Source organism: Triturus cristatus, chromosome 3_1, assembly GCF_964204655.1.
Source record: "Triturus cristatus chromosome 3_1, aTriCri1.1, whole genome shotgun sequence".
Lineage (NCBI taxonomy): Eukaryota > Metazoa > Chordata > Amphibia > Caudata > Salamandridae > Triturus > Triturus cristatus.
In genome coordinates, this window is record NC_140583.1 from 862,351,460 (window position 1) to 862,373,329 (window position 21,870).

At 41.7% G+C, this 21,870-nt stretch overlaps 1 protein-coding gene across 2 annotated transcripts in view; it reads right to left on the bottom strand.

The window, feature by feature from the left end:
• The window catches only part of METAP1D (methionyl aminopeptidase type 1D, mitochondrial), a 1,009,135-nt gene that overhangs the window by 664,607 nt on the left and 322,658 nt on the right, over positions 1–21,870 (bottom strand). For both annotated transcript variants that reach the window (XM_085645294.1, XM_085645295.1), the window contains exon 3: positions 19,036–19,083. In XM_085645294.1, the coding sequence (XP_085501420.1) occupies positions 19,036–19,083 (48 nt within the window). The remainder of the gene's footprint in view (positions 1–19,035; positions 19,084–21,870) is intronic.

Below are 21,870 nucleotides of genomic sequence, written 5' to 3' on the forward strand. Positions count from 1 at the left end.
AGGAGACAGCATGCCAAGGTCTGTTGAGGTATCCAGACCACTTGCATCCCCCAACTCCTCTGCCCAGTCCTGTTCAGACTCGCAGTCAGCCGCGAGAGGCTCCTCAGACCCCTCCCAGTTCTCCCCTTCCTCCTCATCCTGATTCACAGGCCTAAAATAAGGAGCAGGGACATGGGGATAGAAATCCCCCAGCAGCATCGAAAACGGTATTGATCGACGCCGCCTCCACATAGGGGCTGAAACTGGGGCCGATGTCGTTCCGAGAAAGTGGTGCCGGTGGGGTCGACGTCGGTGAAGGTGTTATAAGGTCAACCGGCGCCGACCGGGATCCCGGCCTGGTTCCAGGGAGGTCCTGCAGCACTGAGGCCAGAGCCGACAGGGACGACAGGGCCAGAGCCGCCGGCGGTGAAAGGCTAGGACCCCCAGTCGGGACTGCGGGGTCCGAAGGAGCACCAGCAGGACCCGACGGCCCAAAGAGGCGAGCCATGGCTGACAGGAAAACCTGTATTTGAGCCGGAGTCGCCGACGGACCCGGGAAGGGCGGGTAGGCCGGAGGCGACTGCGTAGGTTCTGCCGGAGCCGCGGGGGAGGCACCACTCTCAGCCGCGTCGTGCCACGGGAAGTCGGAGAACGATGACGTTTCTTTGACTTCTTGTGCTTCGTCTTACCTGACTCCGAGTGCGAAGACTTTGATCCCGAAGATCGGTGGTGATGACTCCGCGCACGGTCCCTCGACCTCCCACGGGACCAGGACCTCAAACGGCGAGGAGCCGACTGCCGGGCTTCTAGCAACTTTCGGGACCATTCCCACAAAGACTTCGGTGCCATGGCCTGGCAGTCGGGGCACGACTTGGGGTCGTGGTCACGCCCAAGGCAGAAAAGACACACACGATGCGGGTCCATCACCGACATCATACGGTGACAGTCCTCTCAGGACTTAAAACCGGGCATCCTTTCTGCACCAGGAGTCGATAGACTCGATGAAAAAAGAGAGACAAAAAGGCCTAAAAAAGTCAGTCAAACATTAACTGGGGGTACCGCTCTTCCTGGATCTGCACTTGCTGGTGCGGAAAAAGAAATAACTGATGTCAGCGCGCGTGGGCGGCGTCTAAGTAGCTGCCGCGACGTCATCCCGGCGACCACGATGCCAACGACGGACACAGAGCTGCACGACGCCACCTACCGACGCGCAGGGACACTGCTGACGAAACCTTTCCGGATCCAGTCTGACGCCTGGGGGTAATTCTAAGGTAAGGAATCTATCACTACGTGTTTCTTTCAGATAATAATTTATGACCATGGGTCATACAAATTATGACTGAAGTATATGTATACAATCCTACTGAACTGCGGCCAACAACGACCACTATAACCACAACGCATGTTGGCTGTTTATTAGGGAACACAAGGTTGGTTTGTTTGTGGTACATGTACACTGGATTGGGCACAGTGCGGGGGTTATGCATGGACAGTCCATACATACTCACCTAGATAAAATATTGGCTGCCATATCAGACACAAAAGCCACCCTCTGATAAGATATAGAGACAGTGTCAGTGGGGTTGGGATTATTACAGGCAGAGCACCATAAGCTTGCAGACAGGATGAAAAAAGTGGAACTTGCCCTGGAAGAGATACAACCAGAATAAAAAATGACATCCCACAAACTAGATGACTTAACCTCTAGGGTGGTAACTCTAGAAAGGCAGGTCAAAGAACGCCGAAAGACGCAACTGCCGTAATAACATCAGGGCGGTGTGGATCCCCGTGGGCAAAGAAGTGACAGATATGGTGACTTTCTTAGAGGATTGGCTCCAGAAGACAGTAACACCAGGTTTATGGCCAAGTTGCAAACACAACGAGCATCATTCCTGGAAGTGAAAAAAGCGATGAGAGTGGAAGGTATACAATATTCCCTGCAGTTCCCAACCCGGCTTCGAGTACATCTGGAGGGGAAGGAATACTTTTATGACTGCTTTGCTGAAGTGTGGACCTGTCTGGAAATCTACAAGACAAACCCACAGTCCCCAAGGCCACTAAACAGAACAAAGTTATCACCCAAACCGAAACGGAGGAGCCTGCGGAACTCTACCAGGCGGGTCACCTTACAAACATCTTCCTAATCCCAAACAGCATGATAATGACAAGCAGTCCTAAAAGTAGTGGTAAAGTACTGTCAACGCCCCAGAGGGTGGCAAAGCTGTGGAGTCCTCAGACCAAGAGACAGGTCAATCGGACTAGGGGGAATTGAAGCAGAGTGAAGTAGTGCTCACAGTGGTGACCCCTGGTTCCTTGGACTAATTGATATGAACAGGATCCCCAGTGCAGGTAGAGCTAGGTGACGGGTTGGGGGAGGAAAAACAGAGCCGGGGCCAAATCTTTTAGTGAGAACGTAAGTAGAGAAGCAAGGTCTAGAAGGAAGAGGCACGATGATTTCGAGACTGATATTCATGTAACATGTAGGTGATGTGGGTGGGGTATCAGGATGCCGCAATTGGGCATCCAGCAGGTGCAGAACTGAACTTAAGCTGAACCCTGGGCAGGGATAGGAGATAAGTGGGCTTAGCTTGAGCCACACTCCTAACCAGATAAGCGCTACCACAATGTGGTTAGGCATCATCTACTTTTCTTGCTTTTTGCTTTTTCCACAGGTTTGGGCGGCCAGTCATTGAGAAGCTGCTCAAGGGATGGGGAGTTGTTGGTTACAGGGTTATGTTTATGTTCAGTGGTCCTCGTGCAAACAAAGCCTGGGGGGTGAGTGGGAGAGAGGTAGCAGGAAGGAGAACAGAGTAACTCTAAATTATGCCTGAGTTGAATATAAAACGCTCTAATCAAGATATTAAACTTATATCCTGGAATGTGCTAGGGATGGGATCACCTATCAAGCATCATAAGATACATAGCTGCTTTACTTAGGAGGGGTGCAAACATAGTCATGTTACAGGAGACTCACTTGACTGCAGAAGAGGGCATTAGGTTACGTTGTAGATGGTGAGATCAGCTGTATGCTACCTCATATTCCGCTTTTTCCAGGGGCGCATTGATATGGATTAGAGCCGGTATATCGTTTGAATTGCTACAAACACATATAAACAAGGAGGGCAGAATAGTTCTGGTACAGGACAGGCCGCTGAGAAAGGAAATCACTCTGGGGTGCATATATGCTCCAAACCATGACCAAGTTGGCTTCCAGGGGAGGTTGTCTACATCCCTAACATTCCTCAATACGGCTGACCTGTGTCTCGGGGGGGACTTTAACTGTGAGGCGGATATTGTATTGGATAGATCAACCTTTCCTTTGCACGACACATTAGTTTCAAGGCTGGATCAGGGGTTTAGGGAATGGCTGAATCAGTGGGAACTTAGAGATGTTTGGAGGATGCAACATGAACTGCAGCGGGATAACTCTTATTACTCGCATCTGTATAACTTCATACCAGACTAGATCTCTTTGTCTGTTCCAGCTGATTAACTGCAGCTGTAACACACACTGAATATCTGGGATGCACCTTCTCGGATCATAGCCCACTGTTCCTTTGTCTCTGCCCTATCGGGGAAACAACAGTAACCCCCACATGGCGGGTTAACCCTACCCTCTTGACAGAGGAACATTTTAGACACTCACTGGACGTGATGGTCACTGAATACTTTCTGCACAACAATGGTTCAACAGATTCTAGGGCTATGGAGTGGGAAGCATTTAAAGTTGTAGTAAGGGGGCATTGCTTGGGTCAGACATTGGGCCTGAGAAAAGAACTGGTGTCTGAACTTACCAGCTTGGAATCCGCATTACATGATCAGTGCCTCCAACTACATGGGGACGCGAAAACACAGACAGCTGGACACCACAAGAAAAGAATACAATGATGCGTTAGAGCGGTTGCTGAACCTTGACCTACACGAATACCACACCAGGGTGGTAAAGCGGATAGATTACTCACTTGGCTAGTGCGTTGAGTCTCCAGAGGAAAACCCATTACCCACATCACAACTTCAGGGAGGTTGGGACTATACTCCCCTACTGCAATTAATGAAGCATTTAGTACATACTACAATAAACTCTTTGAGGCCCACGACCCACAATCTGCGGAGGCCATACAGGAGTTTCTGACTTCCTTGCCGCTGCAGAAGTTAGATCATCACATAAGGGCTGCGTTGGGAGGCCCGGTGACAGCCCACGAAATACAAGGGGCCATCCGAGAGATGGCCACCTGGAAAACGCCCGGATGGCCTGCCGTGGAATTTTAGATTCAGCAACGGCCAAATTCTGACTCCCAAATTGGAAACAGTATACGTGGAAGCAAAGAAATATGAGCACTGCCAGCATGAACTAGAGATGCTTTGGTGATATCCCTACCAAAATCAAAGCAAATAGGAGCACAAGTGTCTGGGTTCCGACCGCTTTCCATGTTAAAGTGTGATTTCAAAATTCTGAGCAAGGTCTTGGCATCACAACTTCTACCCCGTAAAACACAACTCGTCCATCCAGACCAGAATGGGTTTATTCGACGAGGCTGAAAATAAGCGTTCTCCTCGACCGATGTAGTTCCAAAAGTGGAAAGACCCCGCGTACTCACATGTATATCAAAGGCGAATGAACTATTTATATTTTTGTGCACATAGGTTTAATCTCCTGAGTGTGAGATTTTTGTAAATAAGTGAAAATAAGTGTTCTCCTCAACCAATGGCAAACGTCTCCAGTCTGCACTCAACTCAATAAAGTTTTAACAATTCAAAGATGTGATTCAATGGAAGTTCCAAACTTTCGTTTATTATTTCTTTATCTTTTTTCGTTGTGACGTTATCTTCACATTACAAATTTTCAGTTCTGACCTCAGGGTCCATGTAACGATGTGCCCAAAGCGTTTTAGGCTGTGCCATTCATCAGGGGTTCATTCCTACTACTGTAATGTTAAGTATTAATGAAAGAGACTAAATTCAGTACAAAACCTAATCTAAATATTGCATATAGTAAAGTCATGCACACTGCGTGCTTTCGATAGATGCGAGAAACCACCTTCACCTAGCAAGTTTCTGGTAAGTCATAGAGTGTTCTCCTCATGCTGTTGAAAACTCCATCGTAGTTATAATCAAAAGAGTGATTGAAATGGGTGATTAAAAGGTAAGAGAAATAGGTGAACTAATTGCAGGATTTCTTCGTGCAGAATATAATCATGAATACCAAGTGTATCTGTGATAAAATCTAAGTGCCAAGCGTGAACAATTTGTATTTCCAAAGAGTGATTCTACCCCGATAATAAGTACAGTCAAAAGAGCAATGGTAAAACTTTGTGTCATGCGCGTACCTCGATAGTCGCAAGTATTAGTTAACGTGATTCCAATTGCCATCCTCGTTAATCGAAAAATAACAAAATTAATAGCTTAAGACCAGTAATGTTATGAGCGTGGGTTCAAAGTTCTGCAGTTTACCACTAAACACCCGGAATGTGAGCTTACCTACAGACTTATGCTGGTGTATCTCGAACCGCGACTTCATAAACGTTGACCGACTCACATCAACGTGATGGAGCGGCTGCATGCCATGCCAATAGATTAACATAAAAAGTGCAGATTTTATAACTACTGTGGAAGTGTGCTGGGATAATCAACATTAACAAAAAAATTAAGTAACGTGCTAAACGATTTGTTAGTAAGTGGACTTAAAGACAAAGAATCTCGATTGTTATTTTCAATAAAGTTTTAAATAGTCAGTGACATGTGAAGGGGGAAAAAAAAAAAGAGAACGGTGTAATTAAGACCTGAAAATACCTCTAAGGATCTGCTTCCAAAAATGCACATGCAACATGCCCATTACGAGCTCTCAGCTCTTAGTCCATCTGAGTAAATGTGTGAATGCACATACTGAGAATCTAATTAGTGGATGAAATTTGGACCTAAATTCGACTCTCACCAATAGCCTTTAAATTGTCAATAAAGTTTTCTCTGTGACATATTATGTCATTCTTACTATAGGGTCCACAATAGACTTCCAAGTTGCTCTCTGCTAGTGAAGTTTTTTGGCATTTACAGGGTATGCTTCTTCAATAAAAGTATGACAATGATGTTTCTTTCATGTGTACAAGGTGCGTATACTATTTGTCAAATACCAATCAACACCAAAAGGTGCATAGTACGTCATTGTTAAATACTAGAAATATATGTATTCAAAAGTGTTGCATCATGGCCATAATTCCAACTAGATGCCTACTCACTTAATTATGATGCAATTAATATACGGATACTGCAACAAGTTATATGCAAATCAACCTGAACAGAGGAATGTTTTGTTCAACCACACTCTATAAAAAGCAATTAAGGTCCAAGCGTTCATTTAACACTTTTGGGTTGACTGAGACCAAGCAATTTATCCAGTATGTTTCTCTTTGGAGTAAAAATGTGGTGTTATCTCTGATCGCCTTAATTGGTACTTGTTCTACAATGAGAAACCTTAGTTGGATGATATGAGGATGAGAATTAAAATGTACAGCAATAGTAGACTTTGCGTTGTTCGTGCGTATATTACTTTTATGTTCAGTAAGGCGTATTTTCATTTTCCTTTCAGTTTTTCCAACGTACTCTAGACCAAATGGGTATTTTAACATAAAAATAAAATTACTCGTGTCACAGGTGGCTGTAGTGTTCAACTTAACAGGTTTTCCCCATGTGGGATGTAACATTGTGTTACTTTTTATTACACCATTACAATTTCCACAGTTCAAACAAGGTAGAGTTTCTTGGTGACTGAGCTCATCTTTATTAAAACTTTTACTTAAAAGTTGTTTCAGATTCTTGGTGCGGAGGTAAGCAAACCTTGGTTGAGGTTCAAATAATGCTTTGAAATCTTTTTCTGTGCGCAACATAGGCCAATATTTTAAAACTACATTTTTCACTTTTTGACTTCTGGTCGACAGTTTGGACACAAATACCCTTCTGTTTTCTTGATTTTCGGTAGTCTTAGTTTTGCTTGTTAGTAAGCTCTCCCATGTTTTAACCTTCACTTTTTCAATGGCTGCTTTTAGGACTTGATCCGGATATCCTCTGTTTGAACTTTTCCATCATAGTGGTTTGACTACTTCTGTACAATTGCTCATTAGATGAAATTTGTTTCAGTCTTAGTAACTGCAAATATGGTAAATGCTTTTTTAATGATGTCTGATGAAAGCGAGTGTAGTGTAATAAATTGCTTCGATCTGTAGGTTTAGTAAAAACACTGGTGAGCAACCAGGTATCCTCTAAGGTGATTTGAACATCTAAGAATGTGATTTTGTTTGTGTTTGTTGTGGATGTAAATTCTATTCTTTCATCCACAGCATTCAATGTTTTAATGGCATCAAATAAGTTAATTTCTGTCCCTTTCCAGATAAGAAAAATGTCATTGATGTACTTGCGGTACATTATTAAATTTTCAAACCAATTTAATTTGCTATGAATATTATCCAGTTCAAATCTATGCATAAAGAGGTTCACATACGATGGAGCTGCGCAGTTTCCTATAGATGTTCCCGACAATTGGATATAAGATTCTTTTTTCCATTCAAAGTAGCTATGATAATAGCGAAAAATGTAGAAGTTCCATATGAAAAACATTGAAGCTTTCTTCTTTCTCTGAATTGACTAAAAAAGATTCTACTGCTTGTAACCCCAAATCATCTATAATGCATATGCTCACCTCTGTAAATTCATTAATTTTAGTGTTTTCAATAATATTTAGAAAATCAGTAGTATCTTTTAAAGACGTAGACATACTTCCAAATATTTAAACGATTGGTTACCATGTATATGTATGGAATGCTTGGATGTTCTTGTAGCAAATACTTCTTATCTTCTTCAGTAATGGTTCCAGATGTAAGGGCCTTGTCTAAAACTTTAGATAGTATTTTTATAAATTCTCTTGTAGGCTCTGATTTAATTTTCATATAGGTGTTGATATCCTTCACATGTGGTTCTACATTTTCCAAGTAAAACTCTGTGTCAACAATCACAAGTGCTCCTCCCTTGTCAGCTGTACAGCAGCAGGTAATAGCTTTGTTAGAGGCTATTTGGGCGAGGGCTCCTCTTTCTTTTTGTGTAAGATTGGTGGTTTTGGGTTTTTTCTTTAAAAAAATATTTTGTAGGTATTTTTGTACTACTGCTTCAAAGGCATTCAATACTTTATGGCTGATAGGAGCTACATATGTAGTCTTGTTTATGAGTCCTAATAAAATATTGTCGGTGGGATGTTGTCTAGGTTCAACGACGTTCTCGAAGAAGTGTCTCAATCCAAGGGTTCTCGTAAATTTGTAAAGGCTTGTTTGCACTTCCAATGCGTTTGAATGATATATTGGAACAAATGACATTCCTTTCTGTAGGATTTGTATTTGAAAGGTGGTTAATTTGCATTTTAAAATGTAAATGACTAGATTCTCTGACTCCTTATCGACTTTGCGAAGGGTAGATGCTTTTGTTTTGTGACCCCTCCTCCGGGTTCGACTTGTGGCTCTCGGCCCTTCTTTAAAAAAGGAACCTCTTTTGCGGAAACCAAAAATCAAGAAAACAGAATGGTTTTTGTGTCCAAACTGTCGACCAAAAGTCAAAAGTGAAAAATGTAATTTTAAAATGCTGGCCTATGTTGTGCACAGAAAAAGATTTCAAAGGATTATTTGAACATCAACCCAGGTTTGCTTCCCACCGCACCAAGAATCTGAAACCACTTTTAAGTAAAAGTTATGAGAAAGATGAGCAAAGTCACTGAGGTACTTTACCATGTTTGAACTGTGGAAATTGTAATAGTATTAAAAAAGGCAACACAATGTTACATCCCACACGGGGAACACCTGTTAAGCTGAACACTACAGCCACCTGTGACACAAGTAATGTTATTTATATATTAAAATGCCCATGTGGTCTAGTGTACGTTGGAAAATGAAAATATGCCTTACAGAACACAAAAGTAATATACGCTCGAACAACGCAAAGTCTACTATTGCTGTACATTTTAATTCTCATGATCATAATATCAGACAACTAAGGTTTCTCATCTTAGAACAAGTACCAATTTAGGCGGGCAGAGATACCACCAAATCTTTACTCCAAAGGGAAATATACTGAATAAATTGCTTGGACTCAGTCAAACCAAAAGGGTTAAATGAACGCTTGGACCTTAATTACTTTTTATATAGTGTGGTTATGCTTGGACCTTAATTGCTTTTTATAGAGTGTGGTTGAACGAAACATTCCTCTATTCAGGTTGATTTGCATATAACTTGTTGCAGTATCTGTATATTAATTGCATCAGTATTAAGCAAGATGACAGTAGGAAGTATGATCATGATACAACACATTCGAATGCTTATATTTCTAGTATTCAATGATGACGTACTATGCACATTTTGGGGTTGAACGGTATTTGACAAATAGTATAAGCACCTTGTACACATGAAAGAAACATCATTGTCATATTTTTATAGAAGGAGGATACCCTGCAAATGGCAAAAAATGTCACTAGCAAGGAGCAACTTGGGAGTCTATTGTGGACACTATAATAAGAATGACTTAATACGTCACAGAGAAAACTTTATGGACAATTTAAAGGCAATTGATGAGAGTCGAATTTAATTTCAAGATTCATCCACTAATTAGATTCTCAGTATGTGCTTTCACACTTTTACTCAGAGGGACTAAGAGCTGAAAGGTCGTAATGGGCATGTGGAATGTGCATTTTTGGAAGCAGATCCTTAGAGGTATTGTCAGGACTTAATCACAACGTTTTTTTCCCTTCACATATCACCGACTATTGAAAACTTTATTGACAATAACAATCGAGATTCTTTGGGCCCGATTCACAGAACTAACTTAAGACAAAATCCTAAACTTACTACCATTTTGGTATTCACAGAAGGCACTTACTCATTTTGGTATTCACAGAAGGCACTTACTCATTTCGGTATTCACAGAAGTTAGGAGTCCTAACTTTAGGACTCCTAAATGCCTTCTGTGAATACCGAAAGTCTTAAAATTAGGATTTTTCTCAGTTTAGTAGTAGTATAGTTAGGACTCCTAACTTTAGGACTCCTAAATGCCTTCTGTGAATACCGAAAGTCTTAAAATTAGGATTTTTCTCAATTTAGGAGTCCTAAGGTTAGGACTCCTAACTTTACAACTACTAAACTGAGAAAAATCCTAATTTTAAGACTTTCGGTATTCACAGACGGCATTTAGGAGTCCTAAAGTTAGGAGTCCTAACTATACTACTACTAAACTGAGAAAAATCCTAATTTTAAGACTTTCGGTATCCACAGAAGGCATTTAGGAGTCCTAAAGTTAGGACTCCTAACTTCTGTGAATACCGAAATGAGTAAGTGCCTTCTGTGAATACCAAAATGAGTAAGTGCCTTCTGTGAATACCAAAATGGTAGTAAGTTTAGGATTTTGTCTTAAGTTAGTTCTGTGATTCGGGCCCTTTATCTTTAAGTCCACTTACTAACAGATCATTTAGCAAGTTACTTAACTTTTTTGTTAATGTTGATTATCCTGGCACACTTCCACAGTAGTTATAAAATCTGTACTTTTTATGTTAATCTATTGCATAGCATGCAGCCGCTCCATCACGTCGATGTGTGAGCATTTCCGTATTAACTACGGCCTATAACCCGGAAATCATGCAAAGGTCAGTCAACGTTTATGAAGTCGCGGTTCGGGATACACCAGCATAAGTTTGTAGGAAAGCTCGCATTCCGGGTGTTTAGTGGCAAACTGCAGAACTTTGAGCCAATGCTCATAACATTACTGGTCTTAAACTATTAATTTTGGTATTTTTAGATTAAGGCGGATGGCAATTAGAATCGCATTAACTAATATTTATGACTATCGAGGTACGCGCATGACAAAATGTTTTACCGTTGTTCTTTTGACCATGCTTATTATTGGGGTAGAATCACTCTTTGGAAATACAAGCCGTTTACGCTTGGCACTTAGATTTTATCACGGGTACACTTGGTATTCATGATTATATTCAGCATGAAGAAGCACTGCATTTAGTTTACCTATTTCTCTTACCTTTTAATCATCCTTTTCAATCACTATTTTGATCATAACTATGATTGAGTTTTCAACAGATTGGGAGAACACTCTATGACTCACCAGAAACTTGCTAGGTGAAGGTGGTTTCTTGCATCTATCGAGAGCACGCAGTGTGCATGTCTTTACTATATGCAATATTTAGATTTAGTATTTTTATTTAGTTTTGTACTGAATTTAGTCCCTTTCATTTATGCTTAACATTACACTTGTAGAATGTGCCCCTGATGAAGGGCACAGCCTGAAATGCATTGGGCACATCATTACATGGTCCATGAGGTCATAATTGAAAAGTTGTAATGTGAAGATAACGTCACAACGAAAAAAGAAAAAGATAAAGAAATAATAATTGAAAGTTTGTAATTACCACTGAATCACATCTTTGAATTTTTGAAACTTTTTTGAGTCAAGTGCAGACTGGAGACGTTTTCCATTGGTTGAGGAGAACACTTATTTTCACTTATTTACAAAAATCTCACACTCAGGAGATTAAACCTATGTGCACAAAAATATAAATAGTTCATTCGCCTTTGATATACATGTGAGTACGCGGGGTCTTTCCACTTTTGGAACTTTCTTTTTATTCGACGAGGGCCAGATCTGCCAACATCCGTAGACTCTTTTATATTATGCACCACCCAGAAAGGAGTAATTATCCAGAAGCTCCTATAATGTCCGTAGATCTAGAAAAAGCCATTGATTCGGTACGATTGGACTTTTGTGTGACACAATGGCTAGAATGGGACTGGGAGACAGGTGAATAAGGTAAGTCACGCTGCTGTATTCTCGCCCCACGGCTAGGGTGAAAGCTGGGGGTGATATCATAATCATATAATATATTCAGGGTTACTAGGCAGGGGTGCCCATTGTCCCTGCTTTTGTTTGCCCTAGCCATTGAGTCACTAGCAGAACTGTTCAGACAAAAAAGGACAATCCCATAGGATGCTGCTGGGAGGGAGAGACCACACTATCTCACTCTATGTAGATGATTTACTAGTATATCTGGGGGATGGGCGTCGGAGAGTGGAATAAGCGTTGGCCCTTCTGTAGACCTTCAGCCTTGGCAGGTTTAAGACTAAACAAAAGACCCATATATTCTCGCTAATAAGAGAGAAACAGTTCCCAGCTGATCTTCCTACAGATCTGACATAGCCCACTGTTCCTTTAAATATCTTGGAGTACAGGTATTCCACGAAGTAGATGATCTGCGGGAGGGTAATTTGAACAAAGTTTTGCGGTCCCTTAGGAAATGTGTCCCATTTTGGCGTTCACTTAAACTCCTCATGATGGCTTGAATTGCTCTGGCAAAAATGATTATGGTACCTAGACTAATATATTATTTTATGAATCTGCCATAGGTGATCCCCCCTCATGGTTCAACTGGGCTTAATAGTCTACTACGAGAACTGATCTGGGATGGTGGAAGAAACAGAGTCTCGCTGACTGTGTTACAGAGGATCCCAGAGGAGGGAGGAATAAGGACCCCAGAGTTCGAGCTATATTATTTGACAGCCCAACTGCAATGGCTGGCCCAATGGTTGGAGGGCCAGAACCTAGGATTTCGAAATACTACGAATTTGGTTACTAACCAAAAGCATCTTCTAGCTAGACTCCTACATCCTTCGGTGACCATCCAAAACCCAGGAGTGCTATTAAAAGTGGCACTGTTTAGCTGGAAGAGATCCTGTTGACGTGCGACTGACATTCCGCCATATGCACCGGGCCTGCCCCTTATAGGGCTCCCAGGTGGAAAGCCACATTCATGATTTTCGAGTGCGCAAATGTCTAGCTGGGCAGCGGCTGGGGTAATGTTGGTGGGTGACTGCCATCAAGATAGATTATTGATCCCATTAGAGGACTTCCTGGCTCAAAATGACTTGCCTGGTGGCCAATTCCTCACTTACCATGCAGTAGTAAAAAAGTTCAAAGAGCTCTGTGGAAGTGCAAAGTTGGAACCACAGACACATGAGATGTTACAAGTATTAGTCACATTGGGATCAGCGAGGCACTTAGTAAATTGGCATTACAGAGCACTGATCGGTATGGTGAAAGCCCCTTTAGAGCAGTTAAGGGAGGGTTGGAACATAGCGGTGGGGAGAGACCAGTGAGACAAGGAATGGTCCCAAATATTACGAAGCCCAAAATAGATTTTTAGGTCTAACTCACACCCCACAGACTAAATGTAATGCATAGGGGAGAGGTTCAGGGCTGCCCTAGATATAGACAACAAGATGTGGGGTTTATACACATGACGTGGGGGAGAGAGATTCTACAATCATACTGGGGCAGAGTGCTGGATCAGGTCAACTTTAACATTGGCCCGGACACTCCCATGTTCAGTGGAGGTATGCCTCCTGGGATTGATCCTCAGACCGAAAGCTAAGAAGGTGGCCTCCCGTTTTGCAGAACTACACCTGGTTCTGGCACGAAGACAGATAGCTATGAGCTGGAAAGCACTGAAGGGTCCCTCAATATTGTTATGGGAAAAGGCCGTAGACACCTGGGCTAAGACAGAAGAAAAAGCCATACAACGGAAGGAAGCGAGGGGACTACGTAGACTCCCCATTGCCGATTATTGGACAGAAATACAGAATACAGAGAACCTGGTTCAGCAGGAAGGACGAACATAGAAGTGAGCGGAGGGATACAGATGCGAGTATAGAGGATGACAGTGAAACCTCAGTTGGATTCTAAATAGGAAAATATGTGAAGATATTGAGAGTGAGAGATTTCCCCACTGACGAACCTACGCACCCACCCCCCCACCCCCAACCTCTGCCCCACGGCAGTACAGGGAGTAAAAGAAATGTACAAGGCAAATTTAAGAACATGAAAAAAAAAGAGACAAACAAACATCAGAAAACTAAACTCAGGTGGTACCGCTGGATATTATTAAGCTAAATGTTTTCCCAGAAAATGGGACAATTTGGTTATTAATATAAAACAAGATATGGTTATTAGATGCAACAGTATCTGAAACTCCTCAGTATATACAACGCTACATTAGAACAGGAACAACGATTTGAAAGTACTATGATGCCAATACACTTTTTGAAAACGAGCTTGTGGACAGATTTGTGAATACACACGGAGTTCCCAAAGATGTATTGACATAAGTAAGGATACAAATGTTGTATATAGTAATATACTATATCATACTAATACCTGTATGTATGCAATTATGAAAAATTTAAAACACTAATAAAGATATATCCGAAAAGGGGCGGTGTGCAGAGGACGTAACCGTTACATCCTCTACGCACGTCCAAGAAATCCCTCTGCTGTATACAGCAATGGGATTTCATTTTTATGTACATCTTTCAGCCCCGGGAGCCGGGGATGTGCTTCCCCTGCCATTTGTTCCAGGAGACCTGGGGGAATGCCAGGTGGAAGGAAATGTGTGGTTCCCTGCAGAATCCAGTACCTTTCATCACAGAAATGTAAGGAAAAATTGTTTTTAATAGTCAAAGTTTGAGGTTTGCAAGGCATTCTGGGTAATAAAACGTAGTGAGAGCCACACAAGTCGGCCCACCATGGGTAGCTCTAGTTTGGCTAGGTTTCCCTAGGTGCTGGCTGAGCTAGGGTCCAAAATCTAAGGGAACAAAAATGGTAGAACAAGTGTGATTATGGTTTTTCCAGGCCTAGAAAGCCTTCACATGCGTGGCTGGGTCCCCTGGGTTCTGTCCTTCGGCCTGCTTCACCACCAAGGGCACAGGACAGGGTTCCATCAGGCATGGGGAGGCCTTCCCTGCTTCGCTTGCATGATAAGATGCCTGCGGGCCCCGGGTCAGAGCTCCCTCAGGGCCCTCCTCGCAGCCCCATGCCTGAGGCCCAGTTGGGGCTCCGAGCATCCAGGCCGCAGGGTCCCCTGAGCCTGGCTATATGGTCACATGCCATGCTTTCCACTAGAGGAGACCTAAGGACTAAGCTGCCCTGGAAGTCGTGATCAGGGCTCATTTGCTTCCCTGAGCCCAGTCAGGGCTCTAAGAGGCTGGGTGTATGTGCGTCTTCAGTCCCTTCTGTCACTCATGTGCATGATTGCGATCACACTCTTTCAGTGTAAACATACTCAGTGCTCTGCTGCCATACTGGCTAGGTTTACACATTGTAAATGCTCAAAGTCAAATTAGAATTACAAATACTTCCCACCAAACAATAAGGAAGGCTACAGCACTGGTAGCAACAAACAAACTTACAAAAGAAAACGTTAAATACAACACTATCACCATGCTCACAATAGCACTTCCCATATTGATCTACCAGATAGAAACAAACAAAAAACACAATGGAAAGAGTTTTTAACATCCAATGCTGCCAAGATAAGCCAATATGTGCCATTTAGTCACCTATGACAGTACACATCCACTGGGCAATGAGCATGTACATCGACCTAAAAAGCACTATAGAGCAATATCAATGGAAAAATATGTGTAAAGTAGATAAAAGTATCATAACGAGGTCTACTTGGTATTGCGAAAGTACGCGGACACCCAGCTTTCGTCAATAGATCCTGATTTGGGCTGATACCACAGCTGCTGAGAAATCAAATTGGGCTTATTGATATCCTTGGTAACACGCTGCATGAAAAATAGTAGATCCAATTGAAATTTCAAACACACTGATTTATTTTAGTAGATGAGAGTTGTTGGATCAAACAGTTAAAAAGATTTCAAGAGAAACCCTACAGCTAACACGTGTTTCGCCCCCTCTCAGTGCGCAGGCCTGGGGCTTTCTCAAGGCTGATGGAGTTAGCAGAATGACAGTAAAACATGTAATGAATAAACAAAAATGGTGAGAGAAACAAACATAAATATAAAGTTGGATTTGCATAACTGAAACAATAACATGTCCATTACGAAAATATGATTTATCATTTGCAGGAATTGAAATGACTCCCAAATCTAAACGTGGTAGCAACCGCAAACTTAAACTACGGCAAAGAGAAAGCAAACAGATAATCAAATATCGCACGGTGATTGATGGCCTTAAAAAAGACTCTGAGATGCACTATTGGCTATATGATTACTAAACCTTTCTCATTGACAATTTGTGTCCGTTGCCATTCTGTGTACTGAATTTGTGCAAATTAACACTTTGCTCAATCCTTTTTTCACAGCTAGGAGTTTATCTGTCTATCAATCATATTCTCATAATGGGCTGGTTGTCTTAGGCCAACTCACGTTACTTCTCACATATTTAGCTTTTTTCTAAAAAAAATAACTGGTAGTTTCTCCTTTATAGAGATATATGTACTGCTATCGTCCAGCCCCTTTGAATACATATTTTATATCTTTGTGATTTTTACACCTTAAAGCTTTGATTATGATTAGGAGTTCCATATTCGATAGCTAAATTGTGCAATTCATTACCTGCTTGCTATTCACGCCATCGCTACTTTGCTACCTTCTTTACTTATTTAGTATGGTCTACTATATTTAACATGGCCAAGGTGCTCCCAGGACCATGTTCTTTGCCCCCGTGTTTTAGCCATTAAATATTTTTCTTTTGCTTCCTATTACTTTTTACTCACTAGCCTATCAAGTGTAATCCTTGACCGATATGGCTGTTATGGATTTCTGTTACAGCAAAACACCTTTTCACACACTATATATATGAGACCTATGATATTTTCGCATCCTAAATATTCACTCTGACCACCCAGCAGAGTCTGATTGATTTTATTTTGATTTCCCTGCTTTGCTTCTTTCTCTTTTCAACCATTTTGTTGCTTTGTTTTTTCCATCTCATACTTTACACATAACATGGCGGCAGTATTTTTTCACTACCTGACAGCTGGGGCTCGGACTTGGAGTTCTATGCCTTATTTTGACCTCGACTTCCAATTGGAAGAAAAATTCAGTAAATCATTTGGCGGTCTTCTTCCCGTATGGACTTTGATTTCTGCTGGGACCGCATGTAATGCTCCATGGGCTGGGATAAAGGTACCTCATTGACACACATTTCTACTATTTGGAGACTCCTAATTATTCTTTTAGAAGTATCTTTACTTATGGATTATACTTTTGCATTTGGGGTCGGATTTCTGTGATCGTCTCCTCAATAACACTGGGCGGTCTTGACTAGGCGAACGAATTTCACCGATCTGGACTGCACTGTTCCTGGGACTGCAAGTAATACTTCAAATGCAGAGAAGCAGGTATCTTGCTGAGACAAGTTTATATTGCTTGTGGACACACGTAAATACCTTTAAGAGACCAATCCTTATGGAATATACCCTATAATTTAGGTTACAACTTTTGTGAACCCCAACGTCTCCCCGACAACATTGATGTTGCATAGTTCTTCCTCTTTCTGCTGGAAGCCTCTGACTGCTTGATTCCACTCTGACGGTGTGCTAAGCATAATATGTCCTTTGGACTGGATGCTAGACTACCGGGCATCTGGTTATTTGCTGTTTCTCTCTTACTCACAGACAGCTTTCAGGGCCAGTCCACCCCTCCTTCTATGCACGTAGCTTTCTACATAAGGATATTCACGGGAGGTGCTTAACATAGTATGTCCTTTGGACTGCACACTAGACTACCGGGCATCTAGTTTCTAAGGTAGTTTGCTATTTCTGTCTTACTCACTGACTGCCTTCATGGCCAGTCCACCCCTCCTTTTTCAATCACATAACATCCTACATACTAATAATCAAGGGACTAATCATGAGTAAAAGAGGCTGCAGTAATATGCGTACTACTTGACGTGTTCTTCCCTCTTGTATTTTCCCTGCCCCCCCCTTTCTTCTGCCCTCTTTTTTTCCCATATACCCTTCTCAATATGACAGTGAACCGTGGTATACGTGAACCCTAGTGGATTCCGCATGTATCCATGTTCTTCTTGTACATCCTATAATTTAATATTGATTTCCCATATGTAAACATATTGGATACACTGTATTATTAATACTCATATAATGTGTATGCATTTGTGTACTGTGATTATTTTGGAACCAGTCATAATATGAAACTTTCTTTGCCAGTACTAATATTCAATGTGCTACATGCCGTTTATGGATATCCACCAGCAATTTATTGTTTCAGTTCTGCAAATCCAACTTTATATGTTGTTTGTTTCTCTCACCACTGTTGTGTATAAATGTTTTACTTCTATTCTGCTAACTCCACCAACCTTGAGTAAGCCCCAGGCCTGCGTGCAGAGAGGGGGTGAAACACATATTGGCTGTTGTGTTTCTCTTGAAATCTGGTTCAATGTGCGAACCAGCAACTCTCATCTAGTAAAATAAAGCAGTGTGTTTGAAATATCTATGGGATCTACCATTATCTATGCAGAGTGTGACCAAGGATATCAATATGCCCATTTGATCGCTCATATCCTAGTAATACCTGTGCTGCAGTGGGAAAAGGGATTCTCCCACTTACAGAGACCAATCGTAAACATCAGACCCATAACCCAATCATAAAGGGTGTGCGACACCCGGAACAAAAAACCCTCACTTTATGACACATTTGCAGCTGCTGAGAAGCATAAGATGTATGCTGGGATCCAATGTAACAAGGGCTCTGTAGGGTTATACCCAGGGTCTACAGATACTTCCTGGTGGTTTTCTTTGTGCGGCCCGTGGTATCCTTTGCAAAGGTGAATCAATTTGTTCGTTCAATGAATCATGTCAATTTATGCTAGATATACAACTTGCAGAAAAGTTCGATAACCTTGCCATTCCTGCATGCCTGGTGATGAAACTGTAAGCATACCATTGGGGGAGACAAGGGGATCACACCAAGAATCTTTGTGCAGTAGACATAAACGGCATTCAGGGGGGTGCTCCACACAATGCTACAAACAATTATTGCGATAGTAAATATTTGGTCCCCGGCAGCAATTCACACTGCGAGGCACTCCAGCATAAACACACATGCTGTATTTTTCTTCGTCTTAGAAATGTGCCAGGTTCACATGGCCAGCTGCTATTGTGCAATAATCAACTGTAAAATTTTATTTTGAAGTATGTCTTACCTTCTTTCCTGAAATTATACAACGATTCTCGCCTCAGACGTAAAGCCCCTGTTTATAAAACAGTGATACAGAATGAAATTGTTTACTTTTCCAGGACAAGCAACGTGCATCATTTATGACAAAAAACAAGCACGCCATCAGAAAGGTTCAATCACTGTCAGTCATACAAAGTAAAATATACATAAACCAAAGCCTGTGGTGTGAACCGTAGCAGATTTCAAATAAACACAGAATTACCACTATAATAAACAACAAAACAAACAATTATAAGTGACTCAAGAGTTCCACGTTTGAAATTTCAAAAGGCAGCGTGCTTAGGTGTGTAACCATGGAAACCAAAGAAACTTGACAGCCTAAATACGATATTCTCAAAAATCCTTATTTATTTGTTTTAACAAAGAGCAATACGGAGAATTTTTTTTTTTTAAACAGTGGCAATGCATATGCCCTTCTCCATCCACGAGCATACATCGATTATGAATACACCTGAACAGTGAAGGCAGAATAATACAAACTTAATTTTAAGCTTATATTATCATGACCTACATATACATGTGCTGATTTGTTTTTTGGGGTTTGTTTTGGGAGGGGAGGTGTAAAGTGCATCTGAAGTAAAGGAGCACTTCTTTACTGGGAGCTTTTTTTGGACAGAAGCAGATGCTGTTCATTGAGAACCAAGGTTTATGGTGTCTTATTGAGTGAAGTTCAATACCAGCCATTTTGCTTCCGTGCTCCAGCCTGGAGACACAGGCAAAACATGTGAACACAGGGAAAGCCAGCCCTCCCCCGTATTAGATAACAACCACTTTTATCTCCCACTGTTGCTAAGTCATAGAACCGAATTTGGAAGTCCGTTATTCACACTAATGACTCTCACCAAGAGGCATACATAATAAAGTGATTTGCCTAAACTCACAAAATGCTTATAACAAGTACCAAACTCACAATTAGAACGCAGGTCAAGATTTGAAGGGCAGCAACTTTGCTAATAGACTACAAGTATCACTTCCCCTGTTTATTACCCGATAAAACCATTATGGGAAGACATCACAATGCTTTTGTTAAAAAAAAAACCTTCTTATTTTTCTCTACATAGGAACTAGTGGTTTATGGAATCACCTCTAAATGCAGAAGCTGAGTTCCACTATTTGTCTTTTTCAAAGATTACTGGTCGATGGTCGGGTGGAAAAGCCTCCATGGCACTGGGGGGTTTTCTCCAAAGGTGGTTGTGAACACCAATAGCCTAAGCTACCTCATGAAATTCAGCGGCGGCAATTCCAGCATGCATGTTTGGCACAGTGGAATTGCAGCAACACTACCTGCGCACAGGAGAAAGTCCTAGTTACTAGGAGTATATTGTGCAAAAAACCCACATAAAACCTTCTCTGACATGCTGAGAGCTTTATCCCAACAAGTCGGGAATACCTGTGTACCATTCTGCACACTACCAAGGAGAAATACATGGCGGTGTTGCTCGATGTTGATGCTGGCAAATACTGTGGGAAGCTGATCACCCTAAATTGGCAACGGGTCCTGCATCGCTTTCAGCAGTATCAACATTGACGAAGGGTGGAGCAGGCGGGGACTCCAGCGCTGGCTTGTATGCCTTCCACCACCCTCATAATCAGGCATCACAACATGGAAGACGTTGACAGAACGCCCACATTTTTGTTGCAGAACTTCAGTATATACACTCTCCTAAAGGAGGCCTCATATTTGTAACATGCACTTATCAAACGCCTGCACGTCCAAAGAATTGAGGGCTGTCTATAGACCCGCCGATACCATCTTTTTGTCATCTTCTGAATCAGACGAACAGACGTGAAAACACATGCTTGGTTTTTGTACCAAGAATATGTACGTGGTCTACGGTTTGAATGAACTGGCCCTAATCGCATCAGTTACCTCAGGGTTCCATAACTCAAACAGGACTTGGCCTATAGATTTGTGCTCTGATTTCTCAGAATTCCGTGGTAGCAAGATACAACCCAATACCACTGTAGAAATGAAGAATCCCACCACAGAAGGTTATCGATAAGTTTATTGGAGGAGAAAGGCCCTTGATGAACCAAGTGCTGCTCCCAGTACAACTGCTCTCCGCTTACATTCTAGAATCACGACATGTAACCGGCATGTGCAGTTGCTGGGAAATCAAAGGTGTTTGAAAGATAATAATTGATTAAAGTATGGTTATAACATATCTCCCTTCTAACAATAAAAAAAATAATTACAATGCATATTCCCCCTGCAAGAATAAAAACATTGACTTGAAATGTAATTAATACTTACAATTAAATAATTAATCACAATTGTAATCATCAAGAAATTTAGGTTTGACAATGGTACGGGAAGATTGACGAGTAATAGCAGGATTGAGTATACATTTTCGTGATAATTTCATATCGGAAGTGGAATCACATCTTTCCTGTAAATGGATTTAGAAGATTGACATCTTAGCCACTCATTTTGTTCAGTGGAATTACATATGGAGACCTTTCTAGTGTTCCACCAATTACCATCCGCCAATTTTACACAATTGCCTTTTACATGTACAATCTCCTTGGAGCATGACCATTTAGATGTGCCTTTTTTTGATCTGTCACCTATATAAACTCTAACCCACATTCCTGTCCTAAAAGATCGAGGAACCTTGTGAATTGTTTCTATGACCATAAGAATCCTGATGTTTCTTAACACGGACTCTAATTTCATCATGATTTACCTCACTCTTGCGTGCTCTATTCATCCAAGCCGGCACAGCTACCGTGCAAGGTATTCTACCCTTGAGAATGCTGAAAGGAGTTTCTTTGGTGACAGAATGAGGAGTGGTCCTAC